General features: G+C 40.5%; 1 protein-coding gene across 1 annotated transcript in view; it reads right to left on the reverse strand.

The window, feature by feature from the left end:
* Positions 1-247: 247 nt before the first annotated feature.
* Positions 248-14,019, reverse strand: part of LOC102307460 (phospholipid phosphatase-related protein type 5) — a gene marked incomplete at its 5' end in the record, with an annotated part of 73,627 nt that continues 59,855 nt past the window's right edge. The window contains 5 exon segments of the mRNA XM_014338126.2: positions 248-2,497; positions 4,363-4,493; positions 5,598-5,774; positions 7,778-8,028; positions 8,420-8,540. Of these exon segments, the coding sequence (XP_014193612.2) occupies positions 2,389-2,497; positions 4,363-4,493; positions 5,598-5,774; positions 7,778-8,028; positions 8,420-8,540 (789 nt within the window). The 3' untranslated portion in view covers positions 248-2,388.

A 14,019-nucleotide genomic window follows, 5' to 3' on the forward strand; every position in this document is an offset into this window, starting at 1 on the left:
TGTGGATTTGAACCCAGGACTCAGAGGTGGCTGTAGCTGGGGGTAGTTGGGTTTGGCTAGAATGGGTCATCTACTAATTGGTGGTTGGTTGGTGGTTTGATCCAGACTGCATGCAGAATTCTTGTAATGGGGCAAGATACTAACCCCAAGTTGCTCTTTGACACAGAGTATGAATGTATGTTAAAGTTATATAAAAAGCACCAAAGCATAGTGAATATTTGTGTGAATGGCAAGTTATATAAAGTGCTTTGAGTGCTCAGGCAGAGTAGTAAAGCGCTATATAAGAACCGGTTCATTTACCATTCTTGCTAGCTGCCCAACTGAAACAAATTGTCCAAAAACCGTCACTTGCATGTGCAGCATGCACCACTACTGAATGTCCAGTATTTCAAATAAGACCATGCAACAAAAAAAGAGTAACACATAAAATCCATATCCTCATTAACGGTAGCAAACAAAGTGAAAATTAGAAAATGTAATTCACCAAGCGGTGTGTTATAATTGTGATTTATTTTGGTAAATAAATACAAAACAGTGACATTTCAACATGAAAATAACATTATTTAGACAGTTATGGTATTCTCTATCTCTTCAGTTATTTACAAAGTTTCACCGTAGGTAATCACAGAGCTATAATGAGCACCTGCTATAACAGGCATTGTTAAGAAGCCTTGGCAGGGGTCCTTCGAAGGCCTGCAGTTACACACATGCACAAGTGTGTAATTATAGCAGCTACTTTTGACAGTTTAACTTAAGAAAACAGATTGCCAAATTAACAGTTATGCTGCCATACAATGTGCTCATTATAAACATACACACAAATATGCACACGCACGCACACACACGCTTAATAAAACCTTAACAACGTCTTCTTTATATAACCCAGTGTGTAGAGTAGTATACCCTCCCTGGAGTGTCCTTTTGAACTGAGCAGAAGCAAGCAAGTTGTGAGCCAAACACCCCAATTTTATGCTTTTAGATTTCACACACTTCTCCGCTGTGCTACATTCCTGCTTTAGATCAGGCTACTACTCATGTTCGTACAAGACAGCTTCAGGTAGCTTCACATTTTTCACACAATAAAACATAATGTGGTATATACTGTGTAAAAAAACCCCTATATTCTGTACAAAACTATACACAGCTCAGAGGGCTTACCTCTGTCTTACACACTGGTCTGTGCCATCACTGTTAGAGAATCGGTGAGAGGAAACACTGATGGAGCTAGGAACAACTAGACAGGACAGATGCATGAACTGCAGCAAACTGATGTCATAACCACTCTTATTACAGACTAGTTTTGGAAACACCAGCTGATATAAATGTAGGAAACATCATACAGGTGTCCAGTATTTAGATGATTGTACTCTGGAATAAAAGACGATGCATGGAAGTGTTAAAAAAGGGGACGAGGGAAAAAGACAAAAGGGATTTTGTTTTTACAGACTTTCACATTGGAACAGGCAGTATGTCAAATCACAGAGCTCTCCATAATGTTTCACAGGATGGAGATTAATCCTACAGTACATTTAGAACACACACCTGAATAGAAAGGAATAAGGATATTTGGAAAGTTGGTGAAAATCAAATACTGTTCACTTCGAGGATGAATTAAATGATGCCACAAAACACGTGGCATCACGAGCACAGCTGTGGTGTGTATAAATCTCTCTTCTATCACGTCACACAATATAAAATAAAAGAAAATAGGATACAACACAGTTTCGTGAACACTGAGTTCATCTGTGCTATAATTTACAAAAGTGCTTTCTCTTTGACAGCATCTCTTATTGACTTTGAGGTCAAAAGAAAACGTTAATACTCTCGATGGTACGTGTATTCTTATTATAAAGGTCTTTGTTCTTATTCCTGTCCACTGCTTGTTTCTTTTTAATCATCCTGAGTGTTACAAAATGGTCTTGAGGGCAATTCACTTGTGCCCGGGATTTTCTTCGATCCCCAAACCCTCAGCGCTGCTGAGTTGTTTTTTTAATTGTTTTTGTTGTTGTTGTTGTTTTTAAAATATCAAGTCATCACCAGCCAACAGTCTTTATAGTCTTTGTGGAAAAACTGGACAAGAAAGCAGGAAACAGTATTGCTTTAACAGCTCTGGCTTTGGCGAGTCATGAAATGGGTCTTTTTCACCCAAAGGAGAAGGTAGGCCACCGTGGATGACAAACAGGACAGTGCAAGGTAAGGAGGGCAGGTCTCTGTCTCCGTCTGGTCCTTAGCAGATGGCGAATTTTGGCCAGGCTCGCCGTGTGTGATTTTTGCTGGTTTGTCTCATGTGACGGGTGGACCTTCAGACCTGGGTGGATTTGACTCGTCTGAGAGGCTTTCGTCCTTCAGGGTGGGCGTGGCAGGGCGGGGGGCACTCAGTGGGCAGGTCTAGACTGCGCTGGTGAGGCAACGTCGTGAGGGGAGGAGCACATCGGGAGGGGCGGGGGACGGGATTGGCTGATGGTCATGTGATCTCAGAATACGGTAGCCCTGGAGCCTAATGGGAGGACACAGGAAAGGGAGGGGAAGACGAGAGAGAAAATTCATATCAGAACACATTGTAAAATATTTGGGAAGTTAAATTTGAGCGAAAAGGGCAAATGAACTTGACTAGACTGAGATAATAACAGTAAAAAAAAAAAATGCCCAGTGATGATGTCTAGACAAGAGAATGGACACACAAAGCTGGGATATCAGACAGAGATCAGAGCATCTGGTACACATTAAGACATAATGAGTCAAACAAGACAGGAAGATCATTCCATAAAAGATCCATAAAATCTGACCCCTCAAATCAGCTGACTTTTTTTTAGTATATAAAAACAAAGCCTTACAAAGTTGCTCCTTCATACTGATGTATGAAAATTTTCTCTAATAGGTTGTCTTGTTGCTCATATGCTTTATGAAAATATCAATTCCACAGGGTGCGTGTTGTTTTGTCACTATGGTTTTTGTATATTCACGTCAAATTGCAATCCAACCTTTGCACATACAATCACTGGCAGTCACTGGTACATCTGTTCAATTGTTTAATAATGCAAATATTTAATCACATAGCAATAATTGGGTCCATTTAGATCCATGTACACATGGTCACGCTGACATCCTGAAGTATAGTCAGACTGCTTCGAGGTAATAGAAAGTAAAGAGTAACTTTAATAACCATTAATCACATCCAAGCTATGCAGAAGAGCATATCTGAACACATGTTAAACCTCAAAGCAGATCAGCCACAGCAGCAGAAGATCACCTGGTGTGTGCAACTCCTATAAATTGCACAGGAAACAGAAGATTGGAAAAATGCTGCCCAGTCTTATCAGTCTTGATTCCTGCTGCGACATTCAGATGGAATCAGAATAAAATATCAACAACATGAAAGCACTGATCCATCCTGCCTTTGATCAACAGTTCAGACTGCTGGTGTAATGGTTTGGGGAGTATTTTCTTGGCAGTCTTTGGCTCCCTTAGAACCAATTGAGCATTGTTTCACTACCACAGCCTGCCTGAGTATTGTTGCTGACCACGTCTATTCCTTTGTGAGCCGAGCAGCTATGTTCTGATGGGTTGAACATGACAATGACATCACCGTACTCCAATGGTCTCCATAGTTACCAGATCTCAATCCAATAAAGCACCTTAGGGATGTGGGGAATGGGAGATTCAGGATGTGGATGTGCAGCCAAGTAAAAATCTGCAGCAACTGTGTTTCCAGCACCTTGTTGAATCTATGCGAGGAAGAATTAAAGCTATTCTGAAGGAAATGGATGTTCAATTTAAAAAAATGGTTAGTTGTTAGTAATGATTAGTAAAGGATTTCGTCACAAAGGAATCAGAGCTGGAAAATGAACCTGGTATCAAAACAAAAGACCTTTTATATTCTACTTGTTGTGACCAGCCACCTCGATCACTTGTGGATATGACCCTTAAAAGTAAATGTTTTTTTTTCCTGTTCTTCTACATTACAGACTACATCCCATGATATTGACGCTCAAAGCTGGTTATAGAAATAAGAGAAAACATGCATAACAATAGATAAGATCTGGGTTTAGACTGTAGCACTCAAAGTGGGTGTAAAATTGATCTGAAGCTCAAAAAAAGATCACAAACACTGGAAAATATGTAATATGATGGCCTGTAATATGTCAAGTTTTTTTTTCTATAATGTTAAAAATTTATATAGTTTTTCTAAAGACACTACAGCTGTTTCTGAGGAGGTCAGGTTGGACGTACTCACTGATTTGTCATGGAATGAAAATGCCCAAACATTTTGATAAAAAAACAAGTACATGTACATTTAAAACATTGTTTTGATTGCTTTGGTACATTTCGTTTCCCCCACCCCTTACCTGGAGGCCACTTAACTTTTCAAGTGGACTCTCCACGCGGGGCAGGCTGAGAAGAGGCAGCCCAACGGGGGGCTCTGAGCGCTGAGGAGGTGGAGGAGTCGATGCTGCTATCTGGGTTGGCCTGAAATTGTTGATCACACATGACACCTGGTAGAGAGCAGACAAAAAAAGGTGTAAAGGGAAAAGGAAGGGAGAAATTCGCTCTACTCCACTATAGAGATGGATGATTTTCTGCTGCATGAAATGCTGAAGTGTGCATGGAAACAGATAGTGAAGTGGGAGAGACTGAGATAAAAGAAAGAGGGATAGGCAATGAATTTTGCGGGGAGGCATGGAAAGAAATTTATATTCTTAGGGACACACACCAGAAATGACTTTGATCTTTGAAGTTAATACTGATACTTTGGGTCAAGAGGTCCAACACTAAATGACATTATTTGAATTATCAATATAAAAGACTCTGTTTAGTCCACACTTTTTTTTCTTTTACAGTCATGTATGGAAGTGCATCCTTTTTTGTACCCTTAATCATCAGTAAATCCTCCTACCATCATTCCTGTAACCGTATTTTACCACATTTCTCCCTTCAACATGTCCCACACACAGAAAATGGAGTGGAACAGATCACAGTTTGAGTTTTTATGACGGTGAAGGCTCAGAAAGTACGACATCCACAAAAACAGCATGTAAACTCGAGAATGACAAGAAAATGAAACTAAAATGCAAACAGACAAAGGACAGTGACATACGAAAAGCACGCTGGTGACACAGCCGTGACCATGTTATTCATTTATTTTTGCAACGGTTGTTCTCTGTAACTGTAAAATGGAAATACAATAAATGTGAATTAAAATTCTACCTTTAAATCACACATTTAAATACAAGAATACAAATATTAACAGAACATTCAGTCAGTTTAGTCAGAGAAGATTGTGATGTCCATTGACAGTAATTTATATTTGACAGCAAGGCCTGATGGCTACAGAACAGAGCAGGCATCGATGGCAGCAGACGTGGCATTGATTAAGTCAGGCACAGAATGAAAATAAGGAGGGTGGAGGATGTAGGCGGGTTGCTGAGCAGCTTGCAGAGATAGAAGCAGCTGTAGGCAGCTTATAGCAACTGACAGCATATAAGGTGACTGTGTTCCTATCTGGAGGTGTATAAATAGGCTATGATCTATCGCCTCTTTCACCCTACTTTCTTTTACTACTCCTCTCAGTGTTTCCTCCCTCCCTTTCTCCTTCTTACCAGAAAGGCAGCAATGGCACCACCCGTTACGAATCCAGCCAGAACATCGTTCCAGTGGTTCCTGTGTTCAGTCACCCTCACCACCCCAACCAGCACAGCCAGAGACAGCAGCACCAAGCATAATGTGGGCTTCATCAGGCGGGTCCCTTTTGTCCTGAACACCAGAGTCACATACATCTGGAAAGCAGTAATATACTGAATTAGGTACATTTTTAAAATGCTATGTTATCTTAACAAAGCAAAGAGTTGAACAATGTGTTGAAAGCTCAAGCAGCAAGCTGAGATCATGCAAAACATTCTAGACACTGACTAGCTTAATAGTTCAAACAGCTTGAGCAAACCACAAGAGGCCGCACTCTGCAGGGATTTTTGAACAGCTGAGTGGTTTATCCGCAGGGAAAGCAGCATAATAAAACCACCGCAGCTGGTTTAAAGGTTCTAAAATGACAGGAGCAAGTTAATGTAATTCCAGAGAAAAGGAGGCAGAAGGGTGTGCGTTCTTTTTGTCCAACTTAGTTAAGTGAACGTTTTTTACTTTATAATCTCTTACATGAACATATTTTAATTCTGAATATTCAAAACTTTGAAAGTCGGGTATAAAACTTGTCAGTTTGCAGAGGGATTGTTTTAAGAAAAGATGATTTTCGGTTTGCTATGCTCTATAAAATATATAACATTAATATAAAGACTGTGTTCAAGCTGTTTATTTCAGTATGTTCGTAAAATGTAGATTTATCTAGGGATAATCGGGAGTTTTACTTCTGTTTTTTATTTGTGCACATACCTTAAAATGTGGTTGAAAGAACTAGGCTTAACCTTATATTTGTCATAACTGATGTAAAGTGGTAGCATTGGCTAGTGTTTGAATCCCGACACATATGATTCTGTACCCCAGGATCTCCAACGTGGAGATGGAAATGGACGGCTGCCTCGTGTTTGAGGAGCAAGTGACTCTGGGATGGGGTATAGAGCCACATGGCCATGACAAAAAGGAAGATGCACACAAATGCCAATTTAAATACAGTTTATTTTAAAGAAGAAAAGAACTTTAACTAACTATAATGGATGTAGTCAGTACAATCAGCGGTGTAACTTAGAGCATGGGTAAAGAAATGGTTCATGCAGTGTTGTTTAGTGTAAAAATCCAAACCACAGAGCCACCCAGCAACTGAGCTCAGAGGCATTTCATAGAACGCTGGTGTGCTCAAAACATCACTTCTAGATGCAATAAATCAGAAAACTGGAGTTCTGCAGCATGTGAACCTTTCATTCTTTTCAGTGTCACTGATGGGAAACAAGCCACACCAGCCCTCCAGTGCCTGTGGTTAAGACCAGCCACACAAACAGGTTGAAAGGAAGGAAGGGTGGAGGTGGTTGTCACGGGATGAAGATCAGTTCATAGAGGTACATAGGGCCAAGACTGTGGAGGGACTTGTAGAAGATCTCATATTTATATCAGTGCACTCTATTGGGAGCCAGTGTAGGCGGAGAGTAGGGTTGATGTGCTGCCAGGATTTAGTGTGTGTCAGATCCAAGCAGCTGAAAAATACTTAACAGTGGAAAAAATAACCATGTTTTCAACCTGGTACAAAAACCTGTTTGGACATCTATACATATACAAATATATGGGGTTGTCTATTCTATTATTAGTTTTTTAAATTACAGACTGTTGAATTACAGGTGGCTGAGGGCTCCAGCTGCGTGCTAGTGTTTACGTCAGCTATCTGAAACCAGCCATGTTTTCATTTCACTTCCTTTTGAAGCATTTTTACTGTAATTATTTGACAGATATGTATGATTAATTGCACAGCCAGTCCAAGTAACCTATACTCCAAATTTGATGAGTAAAATTATAGTATTTCATTTATATTTCTTCTGGCACAAATTGGGAGGTGTATGTGTCTGTGCAATTCACCTGTACAGTCTGTGGATGCACCTTGCTTGCCAAGCTCAGCAGCTGATAACTCAGCTTTCAGCATTAGCTAGACTTGAATAATAGTAAAAATGTTAAACAATATAAACAATATTAGTCTACTTTAAGCCACTTATCAGAAACTTTTCTGGTGCTTTGTGGTGTGTTTTAGCTCTTCTAAAGACTCTTCATAAAGTAAAACCAGATCATCAGTCATCTCATCCGGTGCATCTCCCTTCACCCAGACTCAAAAAAGAAAGTCTCCTACCACCGTGTAGATGGCTGAGTAGAAGCTGAGCGCTGCATCTTTGGAGGGGAAGGATTTGCGGGCGGACACCACCAGATACGGGTTTCCTGTGCAGGCTCGGTGCTCTGCGATGTACTGCAGTGGAGACTGGCAGCCCAGAGCTGTGTAGTTTGGCTTACAGGCAGACAGGAAATGAGGCGTCTGGTTTCCTGTCACCACCTGACCGGCATTGGCAAAGATGGTGGTGGTAAAGAGGCCGAAAGAGTACACACCTGAGCGAAAGACAGACAGAGTGAAAGTGAGGGAGTGTGTACAAGAAAACAAGCACTCTCCTGGGATTTCAGCTGTTATTGTTGATTTTATGTGTTTCGCACCAAATGACTAGACAGAAGCAGTCTTTGCTTTTATGCTTCAGAACCTCAGTCTGTCATACAGATGTGGTGAAAAAGATCACAGAGCATCAACAGAATGGGACATAAAAATAAGGCTAACGAAAATGCGTCCACAGGAGACTCATGTTAAGGACAAGGGCTTTTTGTGTTTAGTCTACATACTGTAAGATAGAGATGTAGTGGTGTGAGCCTTAATGAGGCTGCACCCCAGAGAAGAGAGGCTTTATTAGTTAAAGCAGAAGAAGCTCTGATCTTTAAGACTGTGACTGACCCAGAAAACGTACGATCCTACGGAGGAGAGGGTTGAAGTAACAGCAGTCAGCCGTCACTATGGTCTTCTCCTGAGCGCCTTCTGTCTTCACAAAAAAACTGGTCACCTCCCCGATAAGAATCTGGGACACACACACACACACACCAAGAGAGAGAGACCACAAACATTTTTGTCAAACAGAAAGCTTAAACTGTGCGCTTAAGTATTGATCAGCCTCGATGAATATTCTGTCAGTTAAACATGGTGCAAAGCCAAAATTATTCATGACTGTTTCTCCCTCAGCGTTGATTAAAATTTCCCCTCATCATTTGGCTGATTTTATGCTGCTAGTAAATCCCGACACCAACACCTCCCATTCCTTGTCATCAGCGAAAGTTTGTTTGCCAGCGTCTATCCGGTTTTTCCGCTCAGATTTTACTGCAACTCCATAAAATCATGGATGGACTGGTTATGTCACACAAGTTAACAAGCTCGGTCTGAAAGACAAGATCAATCAAACCCATTTTATATGACTTTCTTGAAATGCTTAAAATCTATGAGCAAACGCTTTAGCTCACACTGATCGCACCCTATCACCCATCACTGTATATATCAGTATTTTTACATTCCAAAACTCATTTGAAGAGCGCACACCCAGAGCATCTGGCAGCTGTTTGAAAAGCACTTTTAAGTCAAAGCAGCAGGACCTTGATCTCTTTTGACAGGAGAATAAATTGACTAAACACTATAATACACACTCCAGGACACCATTAAACTCTGCACACTGAACCTGTCTTATCAGGGGACCTCCGCTGACAGAAGCATGGGTATATGTAGGTTGCCTGCTCATACAATATGCGTGGCCCAGGGCCAAAAGCGTGGGACGATGCTAATGCACTAAAGCTCATTGCCCTTAGTGTGGCAGATGAAGGCTGGGGTTTGTGTTACGGAGTAAGAATTACCAATAGAGGACTCGGTGTGACATGTAGTAGCGTGTGTGCCACCATAAATTATCTGTTTGCAGCATAATGTCACCTGAGTGCCGCAAAGCTATGCAGCAGGGGTGTGCAGGTTGAGAGTGTTGCTCCTGCATCCCTGCGATCACCTTCAAAGTTTAGCATGAAAATGAAGACGACCTACTACAGAGTTCTAACTATTTATCGAGATTAATTCAGCAAAAAGTGTAAATTCATTTTGCCTGAAGAGAGTTCTAGTCCCAGGAATTTTTCTTCTTAGTGGAAATTTTTCCCTTTCAAAGCAGTCCTAATGTTTGCCATCCCGTCCCTCTGAGCTATCGAGGAAATCCATTTAATGATAGTATATTGTATAGTGCTAAGTGCAAGTGATCCTGGATCTACATCAGAAGAGCTGGCGTGTGACTGAATAATAGATGAATAATAGATAAGGAATTAAAAAATCTTTTAAAACAAGTATCGTAAGATAAATCTGTCTCAGGATGGACGATAAAGTTTTGATTTTTCAGAACTGAGTACTGGTACTGATGCTAGAGTGAGTGACAGGTGTGGGTAGGTAGAGCTATGTGTCAGAATGGAGCTGCTGTCAGTTACTGACCTTATGTGCACATCATTTCTGTGGACGTGATGGCTGTATGACACATTTATTCAGTATTTATTTATTTATAAAGTTTTGTTATGTATGTAAGTGTGTTACGGTCATTCTTTGGGTCCGGATTTTCTCTAGCTGCTCTTGTGCACTGACTTGACATGTATGCGTGCACATGGCAGATTTCACCCTGTTGTGTTGCTTTCAGGCAGAGACTTGTACTCATTCATCTTATCCTGCGATGTCTCCTGCAGAGATTTAGGTGACACCCACCTGTCTCATAGTGCAAGCTTCTTGTCATTTTACTGAGGCAGAGATGTTGACTTGATATATAAAACTCTTTTTTTCCACATGAAGAAATACAATATAACAGGTAAAGCAGTTACATGTAAATATCAGTCTGATGCCCAAACTTAAAAAGCTCTATCAAGCCTCTGTTGGTGGTCATAAAACTTGGATCACAGTGAGTTTCACTGAGAAAGCAACACTACAAAGGAAAGGCTTTCTTGTATTTGGTTTAAAACATATGGTCAGAATCCACAGAGGCCGTGGCAGAGCTTTAGAGAGGAGGAAATGAAAGCAGTCTTTCTTTGATTCTCTGAACTGAACTTGGGCGTTGCTATAAAACTGAAAGAGAGCATCTGTCTGACAGGAACATGTGTAGTGAGGTAATTATTTAGGTTGCAAGGCAATACAAAGATTTAAGCCATCACAAGGAACTACCTTTGTAGTGTTTCTACAGTAGGATCATGATAAAACTCTTCTAATGTATTCCTGCGACTTGGCTGTGTGAAGTGAGTGTGGGGAGAATATGTAGAAGACCGGAGGAGACAGCACCACTGATGATAGATACAGTAGCTAGCAGCCAACAAGGCAGGAGGCAAAGAGACTTGCAAATGGTGCTGGCAAATAATCATTGTGAAGCTGAGATTACAGATTAAAGAGGTCTATAACAACATAATTAAAACTATCAAGAGGCTCAATCTACAATTCTCAAATTAGTTTTAGCAGCTTTCTTTCTAGTGTGGAGTGCAAAAAAGATTTTCTTTTGTTTGCTTTTGTTTTTATAACAAATCAAGGAAGCATGCCACGTGTGTGGTTTACGAGTGCTCTGGCTGCCACTAGCACGACCACAAAAAGGAAGACATCTCTGCAGGGCAGCAGGATGTGTAAGAAGCGTGACACAGACCTTATAAAGAACAGCATGCGCTAATTGGGTGCAGCACGTTATTTGGCCATTTTTAAACTTCAGCAAAACCCGCAGAAGACAGCTGCATCCCTATTTGTACATATTACACACACACTGTGTCTCGAATCTCATAATTCCATACTTATGCTCACACCATTAAGTGCCTACGCACATTTGCGCTGGCTGACAATTATATGGCTACATTAAGTACTCTATGAGAACGCAAATGGTGGAGTGGAGCAGTATACATTTCTAATCTTTAATGGTTGCCATCTTGACAATGTAGCAAAAACTTTCAGCGTGTAGAAGCAGGACACAGCAGCTGTTACAGCCATCAACTTATCTCCATGACCAAAAGACTTATTTTATTTAAATGGAGAGAGAAAGAGCGTAAAAATGAAAAAAACAAAACAAGGTGAAATGGGTTTGGGCCAGAGAAACAATGGGGTCTTGGACCCAGAAACTCCTGACCTGAAGAAAGAAAACGAAACTAACAAGTACAGCTGCAGAAAAACAGACTTCCAGGACCGCCATCCCAGCCATCAATCATGCCATGAGAAAGAAAGAAGAGATAAGTAAGGGAGAGGAGCAGAAAAGTGGAAAAGTGGATAGAGGAAACAAATACAAAGGAAAGAGCATGTAACACTGAGCTAACTGTAAAAAACAACAGTGAAGGTGGTTGTGCTGGCTCACAGAACATCACATGTGTTGTGCACATTCAGACCTCCAGAAACCTGCTCTAAAAGGTGTGTTTGTGACATTCAGTAATAAGCTGGTAAACCTAAGGGATGGATGTTTTTTTATATATAAATAAGGACAAATAGTTACAACTAGAGATCAAATCAAATCACGGTGCTATCAAGTCACTGAAAGGATTAAATAAATTAGAATACCATCATCTTAATCACTGATACATCCACAATTATAGCATCTTCGTTATCTTTAAAGGTCACCATGCTGGAATCTAGTGTAACACAATAAATATCCATCCACGCCTCCAGCTGGCATTTTCTGTTTAGCCACTGATGTTACGCATGTTTTTTTCTTATTCATTAATGTTAAATTGTCATCTTCACTTCAGAAGAATTCAGTTCTAACTTCACAAATGCTCACAAACTGCAGAAACTAGCACAACCATCATTTCTGGTAAGAGGACAACTAAATCTGTTCAAGACAATCCACCTCACAACTGAATACTTAGTGAAGATGCACAAACAAATATCCTAATTAAGACGATACAAATTTCCACTCAAACAACCACCTGGTTTAATTCTTTCTTATTTCTAACAGCAAATGACATTTTGTGTAATTACTGAGGGAATATTAATCGTGCACAGCTTCCTCAGACAGCATACCGAGGTTACACAAACAGTGTTACTTAATGAATACTGATTTGTCAGTATACGCCTCAGAAAATCTTTGTTACAGACCCACCTCTATATTTTTTTTTAAAACATTACATAGCTTTTCAGATTGCACAGCAACAAAAACAATTCAGGAATTTATGTGTCTGCTATCTTATTTATATTCCACAGCATTGAACTCAAGTTTCTTGATGATCCCTTGAAGGCAACATCAAACTGAAGGAAAATAAAATACAGTTAGGCTGAAGGGCATGTGGGAAGACAGAGTGGAGGACACTTGTTGAAGCATGTATTTGAAGGTTTACGTTTAAATAAAATATTCATTTCTGATGTGATAGCAGTGCAATGTTCAGTGCTTTAGGAAGTGTGGTGTTTCATACAAAGCTGCAGCTACAGCTAACAACTGAATGGGCTTGTTACCCTTCCTCTGCCATGTTTTTCCTCCCCCTAATTCTCACTGTGAGAAAATCAAGACTGCACACCAATTAGGGAAGTGGTTGCCATATCCACTCCATTATCATTAATTTTTTCCCGCTACTCCAAAGCTGTGTTCACACTGACATTCACAGGAAGGTTTCCAACTGAATTGTTATCCCCTACATGTCTCCTGCTGTCATCAGAATTATGTGGTTTCAATCCTTTTCCCCCACAGCGACCTCACTAAAAGTAACTTCCTGCTGCTCCACAAAACCCCGACTTTAATCACAGTGAAACTTCTGAACGGAAATTTTAAAAAGTAGTCTTGGTTTTCCCCAGCTTTTAACAAAGAAGTCTCTTTATAGTAATCAGTAGGTAGTCCAGCTCCACCAGGACTGCACATCAATACGTGGCATTGCAAGAAGGTTTGCTACTGTTGCAGCACAGTCTCAAGAGTGTGGCAGTTTTATCAGGACACATGCTGTAACACAAGGACAGAGCACCACAGCAGACTTACCAGTGTTGGGATTTTCTGGCGAATGCTGATTGAGCTGCGAAGTGTGAGCACAGGACCCACGAAGGATGTTAGCACTTGTTAGACATCCTCATAAAGACTATTTCTCAGAGTCTGATTAGGAACATGCACATTAGTAACCTGCTGGAAGCAATTTTGTGCCTCCTCTTCTTCCTCGCACAAAGGAGCAGAAACTGGTCCTACTACCAGGTTAATGCCACTCTGTCACCCCAGCTCTACTCATGTAATGGCACATCTCCTGCTAAACCACTTCCTTTTTGGTTGTCTTGTTGCTTGTCCAGTCACTTTCATTTGCACTGGGAGGAGATAAAATGGATTCACAATGGTTTCTGCTTCCTAAATGAACAGACTGACATCCATGAAGTTTTGTGTAACACTGTGATGATCAAGTATTCACTTAATTCTGTTGAACAAGGTATGTTTGAAACATAGTAATATACAGTACCTTATTATCACAGCACATATATCAAAGCTACACTTATAAATACTTTATAATAAAAAGACATGGGGATTGTTTGCAGTTTGAGAGGACTCCCCTCAGTGATACAGAGTT

Source organism: Haplochromis burtoni, unplaced genomic scaffold (genome assembly GCF_018398535.1).
Source record: "Haplochromis burtoni strain Fernald_Lab_line unplaced genomic scaffold, NCSU_Asbu1 Contig_212, whole genome shotgun sequence".
Classification (NCBI taxonomy): Eukaryota; Metazoa; Chordata; class Actinopteri; order Cichliformes; family Cichlidae; genus Haplochromis; species Haplochromis burtoni.